This window comes from Simochromis diagramma, unplaced genomic scaffold (genome assembly GCF_900408965.1).
Source record: "Simochromis diagramma unplaced genomic scaffold, fSimDia1.1 OVJJ01000822.1, whole genome shotgun sequence".
NCBI lineage: Eukaryota > Metazoa > Chordata > Actinopteri > Cichliformes > Cichlidae > Simochromis > Simochromis diagramma.
The window spans coordinates 8,929,240-8,956,200 of record NW_024387520.1 but is presented as its reverse complement, the minus strand read 5'-3'; the positions used below and the strand labels follow the sequence as shown (position 1 = coordinate 8,956,200).

The 26,961-nt window shown below is 41.5% G+C and overlaps 1 protein-coding gene across 3 annotated transcripts in view; it reads right to left on the bottom strand.

The window, feature by feature from the left end:
- The window catches only part of dock5 (dedicator of cytokinesis 5), a 38,659-nt gene extending 12,899 nt beyond the window's left edge, over positions 1-25,760 (bottom strand). For 2 of the 3 annotated variants that reach the window (XM_040019203.1, XM_040019204.1), the window contains exons 1-28: positions 25,503-25,760; positions 17,429-17,512; positions 17,167-17,207; positions 16,994-17,049; positions 16,623-16,719; positions 16,309-16,457; positions 16,032-16,167; positions 15,783-15,940; positions 12,661-12,742; positions 11,953-12,082; positions 11,156-11,228; positions 8,889-9,031; positions 8,605-8,730; positions 8,349-8,473; positions 6,825-6,923; positions 6,524-6,596; positions 6,297-6,400; positions 5,859-6,039; positions 5,416-5,513; positions 5,245-5,334; positions 3,866-3,966; positions 3,600-3,734; positions 3,395-3,506; positions 2,912-2,982; positions 2,577-2,683; positions 2,304-2,440; positions 470-565; positions 187-285 (exon numbers count right to left, since the gene is read on the bottom strand). In XM_040019203.1, coding sequence (XP_039875137.1) covers positions 187-285; positions 470-565; positions 2,304-2,440; positions 2,577-2,683; positions 2,912-2,982; positions 3,395-3,506; positions 3,600-3,734; positions 3,866-3,966; positions 5,245-5,334; positions 5,416-5,513; positions 5,859-6,039; positions 6,297-6,400; positions 6,524-6,596; positions 6,825-6,923; positions 8,349-8,473; positions 8,605-8,730; positions 8,889-9,031; positions 11,156-11,228; positions 11,953-12,082; positions 12,661-12,742; positions 15,783-15,940; positions 16,032-16,167; positions 16,309-16,457; positions 16,623-16,719; positions 16,994-17,049; positions 17,167-17,207; positions 17,429-17,512; positions 25,503-25,545 — 2,946 coding nt within the window. In that variant the 5' untranslated portion in view covers positions 25,546-25,760. The remainder of the gene's footprint in view (positions 1-186; positions 286-469; positions 566-2,303; positions 2,441-2,576; positions 2,684-2,911; positions 2,983-3,394; positions 3,507-3,599; positions 3,735-3,865; positions 3,967-5,244; positions 5,335-5,415; positions 5,514-5,858; positions 6,040-6,296; positions 6,401-6,523; positions 6,597-6,824; positions 6,924-8,348; positions 8,474-8,604; positions 8,731-8,888; positions 9,032-11,155; positions 11,229-11,952; positions 12,083-12,660; positions 12,743-15,782; positions 15,941-16,031; positions 16,168-16,308; positions 16,458-16,622; positions 16,720-16,993; positions 17,050-17,166; positions 17,208-17,428; positions 17,513-25,502) is intronic. The other variant, XM_040019202.1, reaches the window with a different exon arrangement.
- Between the last annotated feature and the right edge of the window lie 1,201 nt (positions 25,761-26,961).

The following is a 26,961-nucleotide window of genomic DNA, read 5'->3' as shown; positions in this document are numbered from 1 at the left end:
AATGGTCCCACGGCTTAATTAAGGCCCACGGACATCCTCATCATGCGTGCTTAATCCACTGCATGAAATGTCTAGAATCAATATTCTCTTAAGGAGCAGTAAGTGGCCTGTGTGGTTTAAAGCCCATTATTGATGAGATGCTTCAGGACAAGCTGTAGCCAAGAGGGGAGGAACCAAGACACTTACAATGATATCCTGTCTCGTCTTGAAGGTGCTGATGTAGTGGGAGTAATGCATGTCGTCCATTTGTTTGAGGATCGCCGTCATGCAGGCGAGATAGTGACCCTGCCACAAGAGAGAGACAGTCAAATATCTTTAAAGTTTAAAAAAAAAGACACTTTCAGCACATATTTTACATATTCAGCTATATATATAGCCATTGTTCATGTCAGTGCCATTAATATTAAAACCAATGCTGACAATGTGGTTGTCAAGGACACATTTCAGCTGTAATACGAGTGTGTCTTACAATGAGAGGAGATGATCGGTCCATGCTGATGACAGTGCGATTAACCCTGCGAAGAAGCCTCTCCATTATCAGCTGAACGTGCCCCCTGGTTGGACCCTGTGCAGACAGAACAGCTTCAGGCACCGTTACCAGCGACGTAGACGTGCTGTCACAGACTGACAGAATCCCTTTTTGTTAAACTGTTAACAGGGGCGCTTTCATTATTTTTGAAATACTCAGCTTTGACAGTGTTTGTCCCCGTGGAGATGAATGAAATTCCCTTTGCGGTGCCCACAGTATTTAATTTTAAAATAGACACACACGCGCACATACACACATAAAATATAATAACTCAATCAATTAGTGGATTGATTCACTAATTCCAGTTGTCAAGCATTTCTGTATCAGAAACTAGACATGTCTGGATTTTAGTCATATTAGAGTAAAAATTCAAGAGAAAAATTGTGGTCGTCCATTTTTTCCCCCCCATTTCTGACTAACAAGTAGTTGTGGCAACTAACTGCTCCTCAGGTGGTTGAGAGTGCAACAACCTCAACCTCTGTGTGACCTCTGGTTTCCTGGTGGAATCTGTCTCTAAACCATCGCGGTCTGATTCGTGCTGACTGCAATCACTCTCAGACAAACTGGCGAAGGCTTGTAAATAATAGCAGATTGCTGCCGCACGTTCCAGCTAATCACAGTCATTCTGTTCCAATGAGCTGGAACTCAACTCAACTGGTTGCCATCGGGTTGTATTCTGGTTATAATCCTTTATAAAAGAGAGGCTACGTCATTTTGCAGTTGAATTGCTGTCCTGCAGCAATTATGTCCCTGTTTGTGGGGGAATGTCTGAAATCCTGTTACAAATCCACGTGGTTCTGGCTGGATTATGAATATGAATAGTTATTGTACATTTTGTGTACATGCAGAAGGCTCCAGATTTGCGATTTTTACCAGATTGCATGAAATTGACCCCATTCAGTTGCAAACTAAATTAATCAGGATTAATTTATGCTTTCTGGCAATGGAAAGAAAACTTAGAAACAATTCAAAAATACAAACAAATGTGTACAACCTATAAGAGACTGCCAGCTCTAAGGTTTTTAGCGTTTTAATGGATTCAGCTCTAAATTTACTGACACCACGTTGTCAGCTTGGCTACATTTTTGACCACAAAGCTGAGTGTAAACTCAGCAGCAGTTTGCATATCACCAAGCTACACACGAAGCCTGCTCTCTCATCTAAACAGTAAAAAGATACTGCAGTGGGATTTGTTGAATTTATTGCTTTCTACTTTATTACTCTGTCATGCTTGTGCTGAATCATCCTTTGACATAGCTCTATTTTTGGAACTCGTGAAGGAAAAGTCACTAGAGAGCAATATTTCAAAACCTAGGCAAGTAAAACTCAAACTGGGATAACTAGATGTTCCACTTAACCATCCATCCATCCATTTTGAACAGCTTATCTTGGATAAGCACAACAGTGGCAGCAGGGTAAGCAGAGCAGCCAAGACATTCCTATCCTTAACTACATCCTCCAGCTTCTCCAGAGGATCGCAGACTCCTCCAGGTTAGATGAGATCTATAATCCCTCCAGCATGCTATGGGTCTGCCTAAGGCTTTTTTCTCCAGTTAAAAGTACTAAGATAAAATCTAAAAATAGGCTCAATTCAATCCAACTGGCTCCTTGTGATGGTAAAGAGTAGCAGTTTTTCTTTGTGATCCCCATGGATACCTAAGCTCTTTACCCACTCTCTGTGGATAAATTGAATTTTGGCAGCTCGTATCGACCACCTCATTTCTGACGAGATAATTCCTACGGTAATTTGGACGTGAACCAGTAATTGCCTCACCACGTCTTTGCGGTCCAGGTTGTCCAGCACTGTGCTGAGCAGCTGGACGCAGGCCTCGTAGTCTGGTTTAGTCGAGTGGTCGTCCAGCTGCCCACTCAGCTGATCGGTAACAAGCGGCAGAAGCACATCTCGACACTCTGAGGGAACACAGCACATTTCCCGTTAATGGATCTAACCTAATAAACTTGTACACAAGTGTAAAAGTTGTTTTTCCTCTTTCATCTCGTACGAAATGTCATCACAGGCTTTTTTTTGAGCCTCAAGGACTCCTACCTGGCTGCCTGAAAAGGTCACTCTCCACCATTTTACACATGCAACCAAGCTTCTGACGCACGAGCTGAGAGTCGGGAATGCTCTCGATGAACTTCGCGAGGAGAACGCTGAAAGAAAAAGAGGCAAAAGAGCAGCTGTGACAATTTTAATGCTATTCACATTTCACATCCAGTAATTATAGTCACAGAGGACTAATGAGCCGCACACACGACGGGTTGATTTTACTGCGGCAAGAATTGAGGAAAAACGCCTCCTTTGCTCAGAAGTAAATATGACAATTTGCACGTAGACAGGCAATTATCATATCCCGCTGTGCAAACTCTCTGGAGAGTTACCTGAGCTCCACAGGATCAAACACAGTCTGGATGTCATTAATGATGCTGGGGAGGTATTTCAATATAGCCCCCTGAAAAAAAGAAAGAAAAAAGAAAAGAATCAGGTCTCATCAGGCTGAAGACGATTTTTATTCTCTAGTCAAACAAGCTTTTTAACTGAGCTTTTTCCTCACCTCATCGAGCCGGCCAGCAAAGAGCTCACATTATTTTGCAGTTAATTTGTACAGCTTCCTCCATAACTTGTGTACAACAGTGTAACACATTTTTCACAGCTGGATTGCTGCAGTTATTGAACAGCAGCAGCAGAAAAATAGAGACCAAAAACCAAAATAATATCTTCATAAAGTCTGACCAGCTGCATTTTAGTTCCATTGTAAAGCTAGACAAATGGCTTTTTGGTTAAAAATAAATAAATAAATACAATTATAAAATGCTTCCACGTGATATATTTAGTTCCTAAACACACAAACACCTTCAATGTACCTTTATCTTTACTCCCTCATCCAGCGGTCTGTCCATGAGAGAGTTGAAAGAGAGGAAGAGGGTGCGGATGGAGTTGAAGAAAGCGTCTCCGTCCTCGCTGTTCCCATAGAACCTGCAGTAAAAACACCACCATTAAAACACAAGAAGTCACCCTCCGAATGATGGAAATGCTGAGTGGATTCTTGTGTTGCAGTGCTTCTCATACCTGAGATAGAGGACTCGGGACTGTACAATAAACCTGAACAGGTACTTGAGAGCTTTGAGTGCGGCATAGAGTCTCTCAGTCAGGCCAGGCTCTTCAGCATGGCCCACATAGTAGTTAAGCACCCCGGTTAGCTTCCTGAGAAAGTGAATCAGTTAGACATTAAGGTCTAAGGGGGTAATTATGGTGTGGGAGGAGAAGAAGAGCTGAAAGAATTAAGAATAAACAGCACAAGCTATTAAAAGTATAAATATAGAACGGGGACTCACACGTAAGCCAAGGTGGCGCTGAAGTGCTTGTTGATGTAGGTTTCCAAGACGGGGTTAAAGTGCTGGAATTTGATGTCGCCAATAAGAGTAATTATAAATACCTGGATAAAAGCAAAAGGAACAAAGAGGGAATAAAACTAAAGTCTGTGCAGATTAAAACAGTTCATAAAGGTTATCATTTTATGTAAATGAAAAGTTGTTCACTCCTCTAACGTTATAGAAAGGCTGTATTAAGTAGGCGCTAATGCAAACAGAGCATCACACAGTCACTACTTCACACGAAGTGCCAGGTTTTGGTAAAAAAGTATTAGTTCAAACAATCGGAAAAACATCAAGAGGCAAATGCGCTCAAAGCTGCTATGAATGGCTATATTTCATAAAGTCTGCCATCACAGACAAGAGGGAGGCATGATATGATTTAAATATAGAGATGACAACACACATTTTCATACAGCGTGTCCTAGAAGGCATTCACAGCGTTCCACTTAGCTGTTTGCACGAGAAGTGCCAGATTCAGTTATGTTACAAACGGAAGAAAACAGAGAGACGAGAAAGTTTTAACCCTGATTACTCTGTCACCATCGCACAGCCTGGGTGTGAAAGTCAGATTGCTGCTTTCAGGAGTCATAGTAATAATAAACAGTGGGATCTTGCCAATCTTGGCATAAAAAAACAAAGTGCGTGTGTGTTTGCGGGGGTAGGGATCAATCATCTCACAAGCAGTTCTGATGGACTACGCTGGGGCATTAAACGTGTTCAAAAGCCAAAAACACTGGGTGGCTTTTAAGAAGCAGGCACAGGAACTGCATTTATCATCAAGGCTGGTGATCGCAGCAACTTTTGCCCAATTTTTGTAAATTTCAGAATGAATTTAAATTTGGGAAGAAAAAAAAAAAAAGTCTAAACTTGTAAAATCAGTTCAGTTTTATTATTATGACTCATTTTCATCCCTGTGAACTGATTCAGCCTGAGAGAACCCAAACTGAAACTCAACAGTAGGATTTAACACATACTGACACTGGCTGCTGTTGCATGTAAACTTTTTTTTTTTTTGTCAGCTGTCTTTGATGTGTTTTGAACAGCTGACTGAAAATGGGCATATATACTGTACAGTTTGTTCACTGCAACAACAACAGTGCCTGTCATTGGGTAGCCAGAGGACATTGACAGGAAGAGCTCAGCAAGACACTAATCAGGTTAAATCATTTACATTTGATTTGTTGTTTATACTGATGGGATTATGAAAAGGTTTGTTCCACACCTCTGCAATTAAGCAATGGTTTGATCCCAATTATGGAGTGTTTTAATTGTGTTTAGGCTTTTAAACTGATGAGAATCCTAATATTAGGCTATATGCAATTGTAGCTCCTGTGACTAACCAAGGCATTAAACACCGGAGTGTCAAAGGTGTCCTTTTCTGAGGTTTCCATCATGATGTTGAACAGGGCATCGAGAGTGTCCTGGAGGAACTGTGGATTAAACAAAAACCTGTTACAACAATGCCATTAAATACAGTGTTCTAAAACACTCTAGATAATTTTTGTGCATACTTTAACTATCTCACTTCCTTCCACCTCCATGAGTCTTTGCAAAATCTGGTCAAGATCCTCAGTGTTAGACCTCCAGTTCAAAAGGCCGAGTAGATCCACTAAAGGAGAAAGGGGAGAAAACAAATGAACACACAAAAAGCAGCAGGAGCAACGTCTCCTCTGTTGCCACATCACTTAATGTAATCCACATTAAAAGGCAGAAATTTCAGCATTAATTGAATCAGAAATGCATCAGACAGCATCAACACATCAGCAAAATATTGGCAACATGGATCACTTTAATTAATTTCAAAGCCATCAGCGGGGAGGTCAAATGACAGTATGCTTAGCTATCCATCAACAAAGCTGTTTCATTTCTTAAAACACCACTTGTGACAGGACATCTTTTCATTGTGACAGGCTGGAAGGGTGGCAGAAAAAATAAGAGATGAGCCAGATGGTACCATTCTGAGTGAGTTTAGTGGAGCAGGTGAGTGTGGCAAGCTGGAAGCTGTCCTTAGTCACAGGAATGACTCCTGAATGGTGGAACGGCTTTCCCGTTTGCTTCTCCTTCTCCTCCACTTCCGCCCAGGTTGCTGGCAAGGTGAGATAAACCTTTGCATCCTCTGCTTTTTTCACGTCAACCTAGGAAAAGTCAGAAACTAGGGAATGAATCATGAGGTTTCACTGATCAATGGAAATCTAATTTCATATTTATTGACTCTGGAGAGATTCATGAATAATCCATCTACCCATTGTCAGCTATTCAAGACAGGCTTTTTGCATAATTAGATAAAAGCAATAAACATTCTCTTGCTTATCTTAAAGCTCAATGAATTACCTTTAACACAGCATAAATATGTGAAAAGCATCCTGTCCTATACATCATTCCGCAACAATACCTTATAGACGATAAGATCGTGTCTGCCATCTCTCAGCGTGGTTCCGTCTCCTCTCATAAGCCGGACGAAGGCCATGCCAAAGGGCTTCTCTGACTTGTCCCTAGCTGAAGGGCACACAGGAGCATAAACATGGGAACTCATCCAAGAACACTCACACTAGCTGTGTTTAACATGGTGGCAGCATTACACGTGGGTGTTTGTCATACAAATAAGGCACAGTCACTCACAGTCCTGGGAGGATCTGTGTCTAAACATCACCCTCAAGTGGCAGCGGCACACGTCTTCAATGGGAATCGTCACCTTGCAAGGACAAGGAAAAAAAAGGTACTGGAATTAGGAAATGTGCTAATACAGGATTATACATATGGAACAAATGCAGTTGGGAGATTTACATATATCGCATTCAACCAATGCAGTCCCAACAGATTATTGTATAATTGAGCCACAGCAAATCCATTTTGAAAAGAAATCTCATTAGATAACATGACGGCACAGAGGTGCTCATGTGGGTGCTTGCTGTGAGCTTACCTTCGCTGTTTCATTCCAACAAGGCTGCTTCACTTGGTAGTAAATGACAGACTTGTACTCCGTTATGCCATCATAACCGGCTCCAGGGAATATGGCTTTCTAAAGACATTAAAGGAAGAGATTATTTTACATGACAGGAACATCTTCAATGTTCTTTCTGCTGTTTTCAATTGTCTCTAACTTTTTTCTTTTTTGGTTAAAGTACAGCCAAGCACATAAATTGCTACATGTAATCAATACAGAGTTACAAAATGTCAGTTATCAGTTAGATAATGATGCAGCAATACGGATGGTCTCCTGCCAAAGGATTTTAAGAAACAATTTAGCTTGAATAATTTGGTAGATCCCTCCTTCACAACATCCACTGCCGCTTATCTGAGTTTGGGTCATAGTCGAAGCCCCAACTTCCCTCACCCAAGCCACCTCTTCCAGCTCATCTCAAGGGACACAGAGTTGTTTCCAATCCAGCTGAGAGATATAATTTCTCTGTTGAGTCCTAGCTCTGCCCTGGGGCCTCCTCCTATTAGGACTTGCCCGAAACTAGTTGGTTTCCAAGAGGCATCCTAATCAGATGCCTAATCCACCTCAACTGGCTCCTTTCAATGTCAAGGAGCAGCAGTTCTACTCCAAGTCCCTCTCAAATGACTGAACTCTAACCCTATCACTTCAGGGAGAACTCTGCCACCCTTTGAAGCAAACTCATTTATCTGCAACCAAATTTTTTCAGTCACTACCCAGAGCTCATGACCAGAGGTCAGGGTAGGAACTTAGATTGGCCAATAAGTCGTCTGCTCTGCTTTAACAACAGATTATTACAATGTCTGCTTCACTGAGGACATGGCGCCAATCTGTTTGTCAATCTCATGCTACACTCTCCCATCACTTTTGAACAAGACCGCAAGCGACTCAAATCCTCCATTTGGGGTAGTAATTCATCCTGGTCTAGGAGTGAGCACTCCACCCTATTTTGAGTGGCCTCAGACTTTGAAGGTGTTGATTCTCATTCCAACAGTTCCACACTTTGCTGCTAGTTATGAAGTTATCATGGATATCATTGGATTGGAAAGACAAGTCTCATTCTGGAGACACTCATATGGATCTTATAAAGCTGCAGGTATTTATTAAACCAATGGGAAGAATTCTGCAAATAGTTGGAAGCAACAAAGCAAGCTTCAACTCCAAATTATGTTTTACAAAATCCACAATAGGGCATATTTATTGGTGAATCTCATCAATAATCTCCAACAGAGAGGTATGGGGCAACTTGAGTAAGTGAACTGTGCTTTCCAGTTTTTATAGACTAGTGTTTACTAAACAGAAAAAAAAACAGAACTTCTGATTGTTGATAAGTGAAATAGAACACTTTTCTATCTTTAGGGCTGTCCACAACCACGGCCACATGTATACTGTCACAATTATATGACTTATATAAAGATGCCATTCAGTAAGCTGCATTAAGCTCAAATTAAATTACATTATTTTTAGTACATTTTTTTTTAAATGTCATTCACTGGTCTATTTTACCTCCATGGGATTGCCTTCATCATCGTGCACACTCAGTATGACCTCTACATTTTTGGGGGTCTTCTTTTTACCACGGTCAAATTCTCCTTGTAGCAAGGTTACATAAATATCATTCCTCACGTTTCCTGGATGAGGGATAAAAGACGATCAGAAGGTTGTGTTGAGAAATTTTAAAAAAGCCCCTCACAGCTTCGTGAGCAATTAAAATGAGCATGACCGTCGTGAGAACTGCCCATCAACAAAGGCTTTAATTCACCAGGGAGGATGATTTCTGGAAAGCCCATTTTCCTGACGATAGCGGTGCTGCGGTCCACAAAGTGGGGGTAGTCCTTTCTGACTTGGGCAAGGTCCCCTGGGAGAAGCTTCATGGTCACAAACAGCCCTGCCAGCAAACATGTAAAGAAATTCAATGAGGCAGACTGCACCTTGCAGACCCCTCACACATCAATTATTTTCCTCAAAGCAAAAAAAAAAAGGTCAATTTAGAGCAACCCTCTAAAATCACAGGGGAACACACTGTCTGTGAGCACTTCATTTTACCCTGGCCTTTGTGATTGACCTCCCGCGTGGCAATGACTTTGTTGAAGACAGCTGTGAGGGGCTCATTCTCTCCTATGACTCGAGAAGGGATGCGCGGAGACATGATGAGCTGCCTCTGACGGATGTAGGTTTCCATAGCTATCCTGAGAGGGAAATATAGAGGTGACAATACAATGAAAGTAAAAAAAAAAAAAGAATCAACTGCCAGCATCTTTGACAGGTGACAAACAAATGGACAGAAGAGCTGCGAAGGCACTGTGAGGCTTTCTGGAGTTTTTGACAACACGCACCATCTCTCCCAGATCCCTGCTGCTCTGCTCGAGTGACTACAGCAGAGAAAATCTGCTTAAAATACTAGCACTACTCTAACCTTTAATAAGACAAACACCAATGTGTATAAATTTGAAATCTCTTTATAGATTTCCAAAAAAAGAATCGATCAGTTTTGATCTTTAAAGTACTTTAAAGCACTTGACCACATTTTTAGTTTACAGTTACACTACTATGGAAGTACTCAGCGAGGTTAGCCAAACATCTTTGTATCAGAAAACAGAATCACACAGTGCCGACGCTGTAATTATACAGAAGGGAATAATCACAAAACTCTATTGTAGTGGTTTAGTAACAAGGAACAAGGAAAGCAGAAACGTGTCAGCTAAGGTTTCACTGTCAGGTTTCTGTGTGCTGCAAAAGCATATATCACATTAAATCAATGAAATGTTGTGTTTTTACTCTTCTACAATGTTGGATTAGCTTTCAGTTCTCCAACACCATGCTATGGCTAGTCTGCTCTACCTGTGACTGCAGGTTAACACAGCAGATCAGGGTGTAATCAAGGGCCAAAATAGGCCCAGCAAAAGGTCCCAGCTGGCCCACTGGATAGCTTTTTAAGGTGTAAAATTAGCAGAGAAAGAAAATCAATGGTTTTTTTTGTTTTTTTGGAGGGGTTACTTTATTTTGCACCACAAAGCATGGTGTTACAGGCTGTTAAGGACGAGTCGCATCACGAGAGCTGTTGTCCAAACCATTAATTTAATCTGAGACAGAGGTCTGAATCATCATCACTTTTACAGCCTTCTTGCCGACAAAGACATCACCCAAGGCTTTTACATAATGATATTAGACTAAGACAGTTAAGCCGACACACTGTGCTGACAGCAAACTGAATGTAGAAAAACTGAGACGTGTTGTTGCAACTGCATGTTTCTTGCAGCATCTCATGCTGTTTTATAAATGGAAAGTTTATTAAATATGAACGTTTATGTATCTATGAACGTTTTTTTTATATGTTAGGTTATTATTTAGTTATTCTACTTCACCAGACCAGCTCAGATTAAACTGGGCGATGTGTGTCCCAAGATGTAAGGTGAACTCTAGAGTTTGCTACAGACAGCTTGCCAAAACTGGTGATCTCAATCGGTTCCATCTCACAGCCTTTCACCACGTTCAATGCTCAGGAGAAAAATGTAACAGTGTCTCGTTGTAGTTATTTTTCTTTTTTTTTTTTTTTATCTTGTGTTCAATTAAAAATTTTACTTACCCTGGTCCATTTATATTTACCTAATTGTTCGTACAGTGCAAAAACATTTACTCTGTTAATGAAATGAAAAAAAAAAAAATCATTAACCTGTCAAGGCTGGAAAGCTTAAAACGCTCAGCGGTGCAATCTTTCCTTTGTATATGTCCAAACAAAAACTAATATTTATCTGAAGGCTTGCATATTTCCTGTCAGATACAAAGCACATAGGGCCAAAGTCTTTCAAGGTAAGAAGGATGCCACGAATTGAAAATTTAAATCAGTATTTTTTTTTGGTCTCTACCTTCTCAAAAAGACAGAATGATCTGTTCTAGAGTGAAAAGAAAAGAAAAACTGAGGTTAAAACTTGGTAAAATTTGTACAGAAGCCAGAAATGAGTCGAGATATTTTTGGCTCTCTTCCATCTACGATCCCTGTGAACATATGACTGTCATTGTTTATCTCCCCCCTCCCCCTCCAGTTTGTAGGTGCCCTAAAAACATGATCTTGAAGCTTCTCTTTCATTTAGAACTGCAAAAAGTGTTTTGTCCTTGAAATACAGTGTAGGAAAAGTCGAACTGCAGCCTTGGAAAAAAGAAAAAAAAAGCAAACGTAATGGAACACAGTTGGCAGTAAGTATAACTCGAGAGCTATTCATGTTCTTATGAATTATTTGTGCTCAATTGAGTTGCGTTACAAAACAAGACCGAGCCTGTAAACAGCAGAAATATGACAACATTAGAGGACTCACTGCTGAAAGGGGATGAAATGCTGTTTGTCCTCGTCATCTATTTTGCCGTGGGCAATGTCTGTTATGTCCATAACTGCAATGACAAACACATTGACACATTCACAGTAAGGCTGCAAACTGAAAAGGACGAGCTAATTAACTAAATTTAACAGCGTTTTCTAGTAAATGCCAAAACGACAGCAAAATGGGAATCACCTTTTTTCTGTTTTATTTTTTAAAGAGCTCGGAAAGTTAATTAACTTATAAGTCTGGAAAGTGTATTTTCCACGTCTGAAAAAGAAGCCGAGCCAGGTGTTGGATCTCGCTCACCTGTTGCCTGGCGCAGCAGAAAGCCAGCTTAGTAAGATATATTGAGCGGTCTTGATCTTGCCTTTGAATTGTTCATTTCACCCGGATCTTTTCCTAGAATGCTTTTTTTTAACGCTTTTTCCCTGGCTAAGAATAATATGACTTCTGAGTTGAATGTTCATTCTGACTCCGGTTTCAGTCCATTTGCTGGAACACCAGAGGAAAACCATTTCCCATCAAATCCACTAATCATCTGGCCGAAAACAAAAAGACAGTTGCTAAACCAATTTTCCTCCGACTGCCTTGCCAAGGCAGAGTGAAGGCATTTTCTAGGTCAGGAAGCAGGTGTTCCCATTTCGTTTCGACACATGGATCTTTCATTTCTCCACCTCAACAAAACTATTCATGCATCTGTACCACCAGAGAGGGCTAGCTTTTTCTTTTTTTCCTTCTTAAATTGAACTTTTATACTGCTCTTACAAATATTAGGACATAAAAAAGTCCCTCACCGGCCACACCAAACGGTCTCCTAAGTCCGCCTGTTTGTTTCTTGCCCTCTTTCAGCTCCATGCTGCCCACTCTGATGATCTGGCACACCAGGAAGAGTCGCTGCCTCATCAAGTCAGTGCTGCTCAGGTCCTGGACACAGAAGACACACAAAAGATTATTTATTATGGCACTGCGAGAGATAAGGTGCATTAGGTACAAAAGGCAGTGACTCTACTTGCCAGTCATTGTGTACACACACAGAGCTGGAGCTGAGGACCAGATGGAAAATATTTCCATGATAAAGGAGTGGAGTAAAAGCTTTAAACACATCGCCTTCCCAGTATGTTTATATGCTTATTTTTCTCAAGGTTTTTACTTTTCAAAGGACCATCCACTTGTGTGCTTTGCTATAATCTTAAACCGTACACCTTGATTAATGTGGCTTTATCACACTCCAAACCACTAGCTCCTGATGGCACACAAGGAGGTTAACACAGTGACTTGATTACAGAGCACCGCTTATTAACTTAAGCAGAAGCAACATAATGGAGGCGAATGCATTCAAATTTTCAATGATGTGCTGTGAGTGAGCCATTCAGTGAAACTTTTAGTAAATTAGGAGCAATCCAGGCGCTAATTGTCTTCTTTGTCACAGACTTCAGGCGGCGCTTGGATTGTTTAAATCTGAAAGAGAGGGAACGCACTGTGGTGGGTAGGGATTCGGTTACCGTGAATAGCGCTGGCAGGTTGTTGAGTTTTTCAATTTCTTTAGGCATTCCCGTACTGTCCCAGCGCACCAGGAAGTTCTCACTGCAAGAATTTAAATAAAAGTAACAGTTAGAGACGGCGTTATCTGAAACCAAAGCCAGTGATGTAAAAGCAGCATTATTTTATGTCTCACCCAATAAAATCCAAAAGTTTCCAGAAAAAAAATTTCAAGTGTCTGCATATTTTAAATGCCATAATTATAAGAGCCTAGATATCCCTGTAGGCCTTACCAAACATAGGAGGATGCAGCCATCCTAAAAGAATCATCACCAGCCGGTCATTATTGGTATTTCTGTCAGGACCATTTTAGTCAAAACAAGACTGATTCCATCTGCAGTAAATTATATTTGGCAGTACAGCCCTGTTCTGGGACCTCCCTGAGAGCACACATCCCTGCATTTCCACGCACAAATATGGAAAAATGCAGGTTGGACAGCAGCGAGACGCCCCCACAGAACAGAGCATCCCGCACCCATAACAATGCACATGACATCAAAGCTGCATCTACACAGGAAGTGATTCGCAGCAACGTGGTGACCATGGAAAGCCAATGTCATTCAGGGTGGCTTTAAGCAATGCTGTCAACACGAAGCAGGTGGGTCATCTCCTTGGCAAGCCAGTGAAGTGAATACTAATAAGAATGCAGAATAACAGAATAGACCAGCATCGCGGAACATGACATCCGACCGGCATTGAGGAGAGTTAACACAAGGAAAGCGGTGGGGCCAGACGGCATCACCGGCCGTCTGCTATGCTGCTGTGCTGACCAGCTAGCAGGTGTGTTCATTTACATCTTCAACGAGTCCCTGGCGAAGTCTGTGGTCCCCACATGCTTCAAAAGATCCACCATCATCCCTGTGCCCAAGAACAGCAAACCCTCATCCCTGAACGATTACCGGCCAGTTGCACTGACCTCGGTAGTAATGAAGGTGTTTGAGAGGCTGCTGAAGAACATCATCTCCTCCTCCATCCCAGACACCACAGATCCACTGCAGATCACCTACTGACCCAACAGATCTACAAAGGATGCCATCGCCCACGTCCTGCACACCACCCTCAGCCACGTGGACAAGAAACAGGGTAACTATGTGAGAATGCTGTTTGTTGATTACAGTTCAGCGTTTAACACAATAGTGCCCTGCAGACTGTTCACAGAGCTCAGGGATCTGGGACTTAACAGCCGTCTGTGTGCATGGGTGTTGGACTTCCTCACTGGCAGAACTCAGGTGGTGAGGGTGGGTAGATGCGTCTCTAACAGCATCACAATCAACACAGGAGCACCTCAGGGATGTGTCCTCTCGCCACTGCTCTACTCCCTCTACACTTCAGATTGTGTGGCCACCCATGGCTCCAACACCATTGTGAAGTTTGCTGACGACACAGTGGTGTTGGGTGCCATCTCCAACAACGATGAGGCGGCCTACATGGACGAAGCGAAGAATCAGGCATCGTGGTGCCAGGACAACCACCTCCAGCTGAACATCGGCAAGACCAAGGAGCTGGTGGTGGACTTCAGAAGGAGTCAGCACAGAGACTACAAGCCCATTATCATCAATAGAGCTCCAGTGGAGAGGGTGCAGTCCTTCAGGTATCTTGGTGTCCACATCTCCTCAGACCTGACATGGTCTGCCCACATTCAGGTCCAGACCAAAAAGGCTAGGCAGCGCCTGTATCAACTACGACAACTGAGGAAGTTCAGGGTCTCTCCAAAGATCCTCAGGATTTTCTATACAGGTGCTGTGGAGAGCATCCTCACACAGAACATGACATCGTGGTTTGGGAACAGCTGTGTGAAGGACCAAAAAGCTCTCCAGAGAGTGATCCGTACAGCAGAACGCTGCTGCAGGATTGCTCTCCCCCTGCTTCAGGACATCTACACCAGGAGATGCCGGACTAGAGCAGCGCAGATACTGAAGGACCCGTCCCATCATGGCAACAAACTGTTCCAACTTCTGCAATCTGGTAGAAGGTTCCGCATCATCCGGGCAAGGACAGAGAAACTTCAAGGGGAGCTTCTATCCCCCCCCCACCCCATTTTTGCACATGTCGAGGAGCGTGTCAGGCTACATTTCACTGTGTGTTATACTTGTATAACTATGCATGTGACAAATAAAGAACCTTGAACCTTGAATACTGAAGAGTGATGCATGACAGGCTACATTTTAGGACTATCTAGGCAACCGGAATTTCAACTAGCAACCAACTGTGAAGTTCAATGCGATGCTTAACATTCGAATCACTCCGTGTGTGGCGGCAGCTTCAGTGAGACAAAGCACGAGTAGCATGAAACGATGGAGGTGGGTTGTAAAGCAACTTGCAGAGACAGCAATAAGAGCTTGCAGGCCAGCAGCTTAAACAGCAAACCACGAATAATATCTGCCAGCCATCTGCTGATGTAGTGAGGCACTGAGGTCAGCTGGTCAGCCTGGGTTTTCTCGCCAAGTCTGACTTCTTTCAGCTTTAGCCCTGCCAGATCTAAAGCTATTTGTTGCACTTAAAATGTTCCATCTACAAGATCTCAACGTCTGAGCGTAAAGTGAAAACAGTGTCATTTCCACTCGTTGCGTTTGTACGTGGCGGGTCAGATATGAGCATCGGCAGTATGACTGTTTCAAGGTTTTGCACCACTAATTTGTCTAACATTCAGTTAGCAAAATGTTTACTTTTTAAAGGTTGCTTTAATCACTTCCATTATTTATGCGGGTATAATGTCTAACAGCAAATAGAGACTGTAGTTTTCTACACCAGTAAGCAGATGAATGCCTAACAACGATCAGCCTTGAGTGCTAATTTAAAGCAGAGCTGTGCTGAGTTATTTGACGATAATGCACAACCTCCAGCCATTATTACATTTGTTTTCCCCACTGCATTACATAAATAATTGCAATTCCTAATTTTTCACTTTAGCAGTTGTAGAATTGCGAGCCATTAATACTTCTTTAAAAGTTTTCTGATCAATTATATAAACATTGTGAACATTTCTATAGACTTTTAGAGGCATAGACGAGCGCAAACTATCAAACGACAAACTTGTTTAGTTGTCGAGTTAAGAGAAAAAAAAAACAAAAAAAAGCAAGCTAACCTGATGAATTCAGACTGATCCGGGTCATACAGAGACATTAGCAGCTCGGCATCTTCTCCAATGTTACACACAAAGTTTTTCAAGTTCATGAACAAGCTGTAGGTGTGCACTGTACTGAAAAGAGTCTGACGCCTCATTTCCAGGTTCTGTAGCCGTGTCTGGATGAAAACAAGGCCGGAAACAGTGAGTGGACAACAACATTAAATGAAACTGACAGCCAGTGATAGTATCAACAAATCGGAACTGTGCCTTCTCCTCTTGTATCCTGTCATCAACGCTGCGGGAGGCGGTCTCATGGGCCCGGAACAGGCTGACCGTACTAGTCCTGTCAGGATTCAGCATGTTTCCCGCTTCATCCCGCACCACCAGGTCCAGACCCAGAATCCTGAGCAAGCCAGAGGATCAACACAGCATCAAATAAGTTTACAGAAGCAATTTTAAAAGGCTCACCCATACAACCCTTTCCTGAGGAGATTTTACAACAATAATAGTTCCTAAAGGAAAAAAAAAAAAGCAGGATTCATACCGGTTTCCATAATCAATCTTTGCTGTGACTTTCTTTTTGAGCTCTACAAGGTCATCCTTGGGCAGCGTTCCTGACACTATCTGAGATCGATATTCGATGAGGCTGTAGGCCATCTGCTGCACAGTCCTGAACAAAATTGTCTTGTTCTCCTGCCAGATAAACAGGTTTTATTATAAGTAATACCTTCCTTCAGAGGAATGAAGAGCAATGCAACTTTATAACAAAAGTGTGTCAAAGTGGTGAAAAACAGAGGTGCACGGAACTGTGTGTACTAAAGTCAAAGTGGCAGATAAAAGAAAAAAGTCTCCACATACCACATACAGCTTCTGCCATATCTGGGCCCATTCCCTCAGAGTAGCTCCGAGCTCTTGTACCAGGGGTAAATCGGCCGGAATAATTATTTCCTGCTGGCTACCAGCCACAAAAAGAGAATAGAAAGACATTGGAAAAGTGGCTCATCACTCACAGATCATGTCATATAATTTGGATAGATTCAAGTGCTTTTCTATACATGATAAATAGGTGGATGGTTTCCTTACACAGCCAAGAAAAGCATTACTGAGTCCTCACTTATGATAATTGTAAGTGCACTGCTATGTTGCTGGCAAAACACAAGGCTGGACAGCAAACCAAAAGCAGAGCAGATTATCATCAAAATGATCTGTTTACTGATATGTGATCTCACCCTATTCCCTCAACCGTAGCCTCCTTTAAGTGGATGTAGGAAGCAGGGAAAATGCCCTGAAGAAAAAGAAAAATTTCATAGTGATCAGTAAATTACACACACACACACACACACACACACACACACACACACACACCAAGACAATGATGATAATATAGCACTATTTCCCATACCTTCTGTGATTTCCTGCGTAGAGCATAGCCCCTATACCAGCCTAAGGAGACATAAATTACCCAACAAAAACGTTACACTGAGGGATAGAGCGAGATAGGAGTGATGTCAGGAGGACAATGTAATAGACTCATTTACATTACTATGCATAACACACTGATTGCCAGTTAGTTCAACATCTCATTTAAGTTCCTGTGTCAGCTTGCTTTAGATTAGGGGAAAGAGGGATGTGTCGGGGCCTGCTGTGTGCTTATGCTTGCTCACCTTCAAATTTCTCAAGTATGTGCACCGTGTCCCCCACTTGTAGACACAGCTCCTGTTCGCCACTGGCATCATAATTGTAGATCACTGAAGGACAAAGCAGGACTGTCTCATAATGTGAATCTTACACACACACACACACACACACACACACACACACACCAAAAACTGTTAACCAAAAAAAAATTAAATAAAAAGGTTCGGGCAGACAGATTGATTGACGAGTTTTGTTCCTCCTCAAGGTCCGGTGGATTACTGCAAAAACCCCAAATCCCTTTTCAATCACTTATTGCACAGAGGAGCAAGTCTGTTTTAAAAGAAGTTCTGGATCAGAGGTTCGCAGTTTCTCACTGGAAAAAAGAAACCAATTCAACCTCCATGTCACAGAGCACGCACGCGCAGCAGAGAGGATCTTGATCTTTGATTTATTCTTCATCTTATTGCGTTTTCTAAAAGCAGGCAGTGTGTTTGTGCAGCACGCCTGTGTGACTCAAACCTCTAAAGCGTTTGTGCTATTTTTAATTGAATTGGATGCCTTCGGGCTGTGATTAACGTTCCAGTAAATAGACCGCGCCGGAGCAGGTAGTTGCAGTGTCAAACGTGAGGAGTACCGCTAAAAAAGCAATAGCATCAGTATCTCCCTATATCCGATAACATGCCTGCTGTGACCTTTGGTCGGCAGTTACACTTGCAGCCTGTGTTTCTGCCAAGTGACTCACCTGCAAGCGCTGCCCCTCCCTGCGCTAATTTTTAACCTTGCAGCTTTCCTGGAGGCAGCTCCTATCTTTTCCTTTTTAGCCGTTTACCAGGACAGACATTGGAGGGGTTAATACAAGAAAATGCTTGTGCGTAAAAACATATGTACACTCACTCATATACACACACATGCGCGCGCGCATAAAACTGCAAAAGAGAAACCTTGGCAAACACTACTGTAGCAAAGGTCTTATTCACGACTTGAGGGAGCTGCAATAACGCGCAGCCACTCATTCTCACAGTAAGATGGAGGAACTATGAGCAGAGCTCTGCCCTGACTTGCATGGTGATAATGCTTGTTGCTGGAGGCCAGATTTCACTGCACGCTCCAACTGGCTCAGCTTATCACACCTCCGTCTGAATACCAAAACTTGACAAATCACTGAATGTGACTGCTTTTCCTTCTCTTTGACTTCCTCCTCATCGGCTTTCCATAAAACACATTTTTGCTTGAGACTTTGTTTGCATTTCTGCACAAAAAAAGCTCCTGGAATATCACGTTGGCTTTTGACGGCTGTTTTGTTAGGAGCACCTGGACAGGTGTGAGGTTCTTCCTTGTGTCAACAAAATAGACAGCTAGTGCAACCTAATAATAGTTCAACTTTTCCTGCTTTTGAACATGAACATGAACAGAAGCGACAGATGTTGTTTTCCAATCCCAAATCTAAAAAAAAAAAAAAAAAAAAAAAAAAAAAAAAAAAAAAGATGGTGTGCAAAATGTAAATAATAACAGATTCCAATGTTTTGTAGAGCTCAGAAACACAATTCTATTTACAACAGAACAAAGTATCAAATGTTTAAAGTGAGAAAATGTATCACTGTAAGAAAAGAAGTTGGGATGCAGAAACAAAAGGATGGAGATGTAAGGGGAAGAAAAAAATAGCTGCTAAAACTGCAGCTAAAGAGGTTAATGGGGAGAAATCTCTGTGCGCAAGGACAATGGAAGTTAGTATTGCATGCCCATGCTCTTTGGGCCCTCAGGCAGCACTGCATTAAAAACAGACATGATTCTGTCATGCAAATCACTGCATGGGCTCAGGAATACTTCCAGAAGTGGCATAGACAAATGCAGGGAAAAGCTCTATTGTGCAAAGAAGAAGCTGTATGTGAACATGATCCAGAAACACTGCTGTTTACTCTGAGCCAAGTTCATTTAAAATGGACAAACTGGAAAACTGTGGTGAGACTAATCCAAATTTAAAATTCTTCTTGTAAGTCCTCCCGATTAAAAAAAAGAGAGGGACGATCTGTTGCTCAGCACAAAAGCCTGTATCTCTGACGGTCTGGGCATCCATTAGTGTCTATGGAATTGGGAGCTTTGATTATGTCTTTTGAGCCTAGCGCTTCCATTTTTCAGCAAGACAATGCAAAAACCACATACTGCATCTATTACAATAGCATGACTTAATAATAGAAGAATCCGGTTGCTGAACTGGCCTGTCTGTCGCCGAAACCTTTCACCAACTGAAAACATTTGGCCCATCATGAAATGAGAAATGGGGGACTGCTGAGCAGCTATAATCCTGTCAGACAAGAACGGGACAACATTCCTCTCCCAAAAGTCCAATAAATGGTCTCCTCAGCGCCCAGATATTTACAGACTTTTGTTACTAGAAGAGGGGACGCTATACAGTAGTAAACATGGCCCTGACCAACTTTGAGACATGTTGCTGTCATCAAATTCAAATAAATCAAAATTCAAATTTTATTTGTCACGTACACAGTCATACACAGTACGATATGTAGTGAAATGCTTGGACAACTGCTCGTGACCTAAAGAAAACAAAAAAGGAAAAGGCTATGAATAAGATAGGAAATAAATATGAAAAATTAAAAAGGGTAAATTTAACTAGGAATACATATATATACAAATATAACTTATTTGTTTTTCCTGAAATGGTAGATTTTCTCATTTTAAACAACTGATGTGGTTTCTATGTTCGATTGCAAATAAAATGTGTGTTTATGAGATTTGCAAATCATTGCATTCACTTTTCATTTACAGTTTACAGTCTGAACTTTTTTGGAATCGTCTTTGTATTTAAAAAGAAGTTACAGGCATACTATGAATCACCAGGAAATTAATTATATATGCAGCCAGAATATGTGCACTGAAGAAAATGACATCTGCCTCTAGTCAAGCCAAGAGTGACAATGGGCCATTCACCAATTTGACAGTGTCTGGGCCTGGCAAGAGCCACACTGTCTAAAGCAAAAGCATCAGTCTGGGCTCTGGCAGCAAAGCTAATCTGTGCCACTCTGAGGCACCCTGTCTTCCTCTTAAACTTCAAATGCTGAGCCTGTAGCTACTGTTGTAAAGTCCAATAAAGCTCTATCGGCACAAGTTCAAGTTAATGAGCATGCTAATGTTAAATCAGAGTCAGCCTGATTCCCCCTAAATGATTTACCATAGAAGTGCACTAGCCAACAATTAAAGAACACCCCAGTCGAAGAGTTTGGGCAGCCGCTGGCAGCTCATCAAAGTTAACACAATACAATGAGAATCTATTGTTCTTAGTGCTGACTGGGCATGAAAGGACCATTGCATGACCAAGATAAAACAACACAGCATTAAAAGAAAAGAAAAAAAAAAAAAAACAGCTTTAAATGATGAAAGAATCAATTTCTGAAAGAAATCCTTGAAATGTACTACAATCCTCTGCATTCAATGTAGAAAAGCCTTCAGTGCAGTAAAAAAAAATATATAACATAAAGTCCATAATGGGATAGAAATACTAAGTGCCACACTGCACGGGGTTTGATGCACAGGCAGCATATTCATTTATACAAAATCAAATCACTTTTCAGATGCAACTACTAAAATATTATTATTTCCTCCTATAAACTACCACTCAGTGATGTATCACATCCAGTATCTCTTGTGGCATACAAATGTCATACACTACCAAAAGCAGGGACAGGTTCAGTTAGTATCTCTCCAAAAAGCCATTAGATAAGTAAGTCTATTAAGGTTTGCTTTTGAGCCAATTCTCCCCAGGCAGCATTTCTCAAAAGGTAAAGGCCTCACAAGAAAAGCCTCGAGCCTCCCATCTCCTTGTCTAGACAGCCAGAAATGATCTTAAAACTGTGCTCCAGCTAATAAGTCTTTTTATGTTATCCATAAATCAGAAAGTTAATTCTCAAGTTCAAAGCAAAAAGTGCAAAAAAGGATAAGATTAGAGCAGCTTGGGTTCATCTTTTTATTTGGGTAGGGGGAAAAAACCCTGCTGCAACATTAAACAGAAAAAGAAAATTAAAAAAACCTTAGAAGTACAGACTTCTTTCACCAGCTTGTAAAAGAAGAAGGAGATTCATCTGCTATTACGTTTTAAAAGCAAACAGGTATTGGTTCAGTCTGTCCGAACTGAGAACGAAGGCAGCACTTATCTCCAAATCACCGGCTGCAGTTAGGTTTGACATGGCAAGATTGGCAAACTGGGGGATGTAATGACTGTGATGTATTTACGCTGCAAAGCCAGTGGATTTTGTTAATAACAACCTCCAACCCCGCCCGCCACAGGCAAGCAGAGAGAACAAAAGTAAGCGGTTCATCATTTTAAAGAAAATGCTGCATGCTATTTATTGCCTAATTTCATCAAGTGGAAGTTGTGGTGGCTAGAATGGCAGTTCTCTGAGGAAAACTTCAGGTAATAAGAGGAGGCAGAAGTGTTGCTTGTAAGCAACTGTAAGACAGCTTTTACAATTATGACTCAATTATCACACAAGCCGCTTATTGTTACTCAGAAATGTTTATTGTTACTTCACTGGAACTGTCTCGACTTCCCTGCACTAAAGGGTGTTCAGCTTAAATTTGTATGTATGTGAACAAGCATAACTGTGACACAGCTATTTTCACAGTCATTGTGGGCCAACAAACTGCTTACACAAGACTGATTTGGACACCTGATGCACCCAGGGCACGTAAAACGATAGCGCACCACTCAGTTTATCGGGAGACATCACGGTTCTAATGAAACTAACTTTCACATTGGGCTTTTAAGAATTTTTAGATGGTCTATTACATTTTCTTGAAGAGTGTAAGCCCTTCTCAGACACATTATTATTCAAGGCGATATTTTTAAGCCTCTTCAAACATTTCTGAAGGGGCCCTTTTAATGAATACCGCCAGCGACTAAGTGTTGTTATCAAATAATACTGTGAGCGTCGCAATGGACAGTTCTTAAAAGGGATAAGGTTCGATTTAGCACAGCCAGAAAATTCATGTTCTTATTTCAGACGACTAGTGGGAGAGGTCTGCTTTGACAAGGGTGGAGGCGCATTGATGCAGCGGTTTTGTTCTCCCCGTAGTGGTTCCTCTGTATGTATGCACGGCTAACAGGAGATACATCAGAATTTAATTGTGCAACATTTTGCAGAGGCAATAAAGGCATGCTATTCTAAATCTAAAGGAGCCTTGTGTAGACTGGCAACCAATCTACCTCCAAGCAGAGATGAGCTACAGCTTCAGAAGTCGAAGAAACTTCTTTCATGCTGCACACTATATTAGTGGATTTACCAGCCAGTGCTGATAAGACTTTGATGGATTTCATGGAAAATTCCATTATCAACATATCTACCTATATTCTTTAACTATGCATAGAGTAGGTATGGGGAAACAACAGATACACTCACAATACTTCACTCAAGAACAATATTATTGAGAATTTTTACCTTTTTCTTAACATTTTAACAGAATATTGCAATGACATATGCAAATGAATTAACAACTGCAAATTAAGCCCTCACGATTAAACTTGGTTTCATCCAATAAGATAAAGTTATCTCACCCCAGTCTTTTTATTGTTGTAAAATGAGTCAAACGTGCCAACACTGTCACTAAAACCTGCCATAAATGTTGCCATAAGCTAGACTTCATAGACGTAAGGAGGCTAGTGTCCTATTTTCATTTGTGTGACTGAGCCATTAGCGTGCTCTGAATTAGGCGGTTGCTCTGTAAGTGTGTCCAGTGATAGATAATTTTTCACTTGAGTCAATTTAGTGTACGTCAGCTCCACTAACATTCTCTCAGCGTGGTGGTGCATTAGATGAGCCCTCTTGTTTGTAGTATTCCATGAGTATTTCCATTTACTTTATAAAACATAGATCTTTCGTGTCCCTGCATCGATAAAATATCTCCATGCAAACTATCACAGTACTACGCTGTACTGAACACACAGCATTTATACTGAAACAGGAAGAAAAAAATTATAATAGAGTCATTGTAACAACAGGGTCACTTCAAAAACTGGTCACAGTTTACAATAAAAAGGCAGGCACCAGCTGCGATGTGTCATTAGCATAAAAACAATGAAGTCAACGCTGCTCTACTGGATAAACTGTGTGAATTTCATTCGTAAAATACCCCAAGCATCTTCTCCTGCATTATATTTCCTTGTCGGCGCACATAATACACAGCATACACACCAACAGTGGAATATCTGAAGCAGGCTAATATTAGCCGGGAATTTAAATGTATTGGTCGTTCTGTATTCCGTACCTCCAGGTTTTTTTCTTCTTCCTCAGACATGAAGTCCCGACTGATGCTGACTCAACTGACATCACCTGAGGTAATTTACCGGATTTTCCAGAGCTCCCTCTGGAGCCACACATGTGTCATCACTCCCCAAGACCTGGTGATTTCAATGCCTTTGAGCCTCCAGGGCAGAGTTTCTCGTCTGGATATAAAAAATATGAAGCTATCCTATTATGACAGTGTCACAAATTCACCATTACAGCTCTTAAGCTCCTTATTATTCACATTTCACCATTAACTAGTGTGATATAACTGATATGATCAGAACCCTTACAATCTCTTCTTTCATCCAAAAAAGTGTAGTTTCCCGTATTTGAGCACAGCCTTGGTTAACTAATCGGATTAAAAATGTAAGCCCTTGTACGGGGGTCCGATGGCATTTTAAGGATTACGTACAACGTTAGTGACTCCTGCCTTGTTTCTGGGGTAAGAAAAATAATGTCGGGAGAATGGCACCATCTACACAATCAATCAGAGATACGGTTTTGAAAACCACACTGGGATCTAAAAGGATTAACATTTAAATTTAATATATATATATATATATATATATATATATATATATTCCTCGACATCAGCTGCTAAAACAAGGTCACATGCAAACCAAAAGGCAGAGAGTTTGTGCGCAGAGAAACACATGCGGCCTTAGAATTTTGGCTTAGAAATATTTTTAGTCACAACAGCAAACCGAGCACAGAACATTTTATTTAAAGCCAAAATAAAGTCATGGGCGGGGGATCCAGGTTAGAGAACACAGCCAAGGTATTTCAGTCCTAAGCTGTGATTCATCCAGAGAAGAAGAAAAAAAAGACACCAGATATATTCACTCTCATGTGTGTAGTACACCAGGAAGCGATATTGGTAAGTGTCTGTAGCTTAAAGCAAAAGATCCAGCAGTGACTCAGGGAAGAAACCGATGACCAGACAACCTGTGTAGGCTATAAAATCTTTACAGTAAACATCAAAGGGATTCCTAACAGAGACAACAGTTGTGCTGATTTGCCTTGAGGGCGTGGATAACTGGTACCTGATAGCATGAGCATACGTGTATGCATTCATACATGCAAAGTAAACTGCAAGCTCACACACACACACAGGTGGAAGGGCCACACCTTAGTTTAAGAAACTTAAGTGTAAAATACAGTCGTGAGGACCACAAACATATGCTACGTGGTCATGGTCCACTGCATTGACACATTACAGTCTTATGTAAATGTAGCCAAATGCCACTTGTCCACAAAGTTCCTCTCGTGCCTATGCAAATAACATTCCTCCACTATCTCACATGAGGCATGCAGTCACAGCAGCGGATCCCATGTGGGGGCCCGACAGGAGTCCTTGAAGGAAAGGACCTTTCAGCAAAATGACGATTCATTCAAGTTCACCTTAACTACAGCACAGCTTCAGCTCGGCGGGATTATAAATTCAAGAATGGCTGATACGTTCACTGAACTCCCGGCTCTTCCCCCATTTCTCCTCGCACATTGTAGTAACTGAACTGTAAATAATTTCTCACTTAAAACCAAACTGCACAGAGGGACAAACGGGAGAACAAGCCCCCACAGGGAAGCTTGTGAAACCAAGTTGGGCAACAGTGTGGTAACAATCACTTCAGGTTACAAACAACAACAGCAACAAAGTCGCCAGTAACTTGAGTTTCCCAACTTCCCGACTCTTGTCCCTCTTGAAGTTGGTGGAGTTTCTGGGAGTTGACGCGGAGAGTTGTTCACTAGCAAAAGAAAATAATAAAGAGGGGTGGTGGGCACGTAGTTAAATACAAACACTTACCCACTCCGTACTTCTCTTTTTTAGTAGGAATCCAGCGGGTCATAGCTGAGGGGGAAGACGTGAAGTTGGGTGGATAAATAAATAAGTATATACACTTGCTAACCGAGGGCGGGCGGTGCACTCCTGCTCGTCCCGAGATCTACAGTTCCGCCATCATAACTTGTTCACGGGGAGGGGAGAGGAGGGCACAACACGGCCGAGAGAGGAGAGAGCGGGATAGGCGTGAACCATTCACTTGACGAGCTAACCCCCAACCCCCAGCGCAATACAACGCAGGGCAGTCCCACAATACACCGCAGGGACTTATTTCATCAAGGGGAGGTAGTTGTCCCAGGCAACCTTAGTCCCAGCAGCTATTTTGCTCTCGCCATCAGTCAATCGATAACTTTAACAGTTCCTCATAAATCCTCAAATGAGCTTCAAATTGAATTCGGGGAAATTAGAGAAGACTGAACTATCTCTCGCTTTGCTCCAGTGACTCCCGATAGTGTCGGTTTCAGGAGGCCACTGCCTCACAAGTTGACAATCTTACAGAGGAATAATTAATTGAAGACAGAGTTATAAATCACTGATGAGCAATAAATAAATGATAGCCAGGTTATTGTTTTTTAATTCAAAATGAGATTGAACTGCAGAGTCCCTGCTGCAGCTGGTGGTGCTCAGCACTGTGTGATACTGCAAATGTTGGTACCAGTATCGGTATACCAATACCGAGAATGATACTTATACCTTAAAGGCAGCTTACATGAGGGAGATCACTGTGTCATGACTTATCATCCAATTGCAAGTTCTTCACACATTTGAACAATTTTATTGATTACACTTTAATTTTTATTTTCCACAACAATTAGCACAACAAAACACACCTTTCAAATGTTCATTTATTTTTGAAAGGTGTGTTTTTTGGAGACGTGGAATATAAATGAGCCTGTCTTTAAAGCACTTAGGGCCAAGTTCTGTTGTTTAAATGTGTTATAGGCTATAGACATTTTAATAGTATATTTAGCATATTTTTTCATTTTCAAAAAACAAATATTTATTTATCACAATCCTGTGGGCTGCATACTGACTTTGGGAAAGAAACAAAATATCGATCCTGTCATGCTAGTATCAATACCAATATCAGCGTTGGTATTGGTACTACTGATATTTGGATTGTTCGGCCCCTCTCTAGTTATGCTCTCATAGTCAAGACTATATCTGATTTAACTGTGGCCCATTCCATGCAAGCCACAAAATTAGGAGAAGCCTATGGAGGCAATGCCAGAAAACACAACTGCTGATTTGTCCATCAGTGAGATGAGACTTCACCCTTTCCCCTCCCATTGCCTTCCCATCCCCTACCCACTGAAGTAATTTACAGCTGTTGGCTCTGAGATCTGGTAGCCCATTCAGTCTTTTGTTTGCCGGTCATATGTGTTTATTTTTCTGCTGCCACTGGTCAACCAAATGGTGCTGT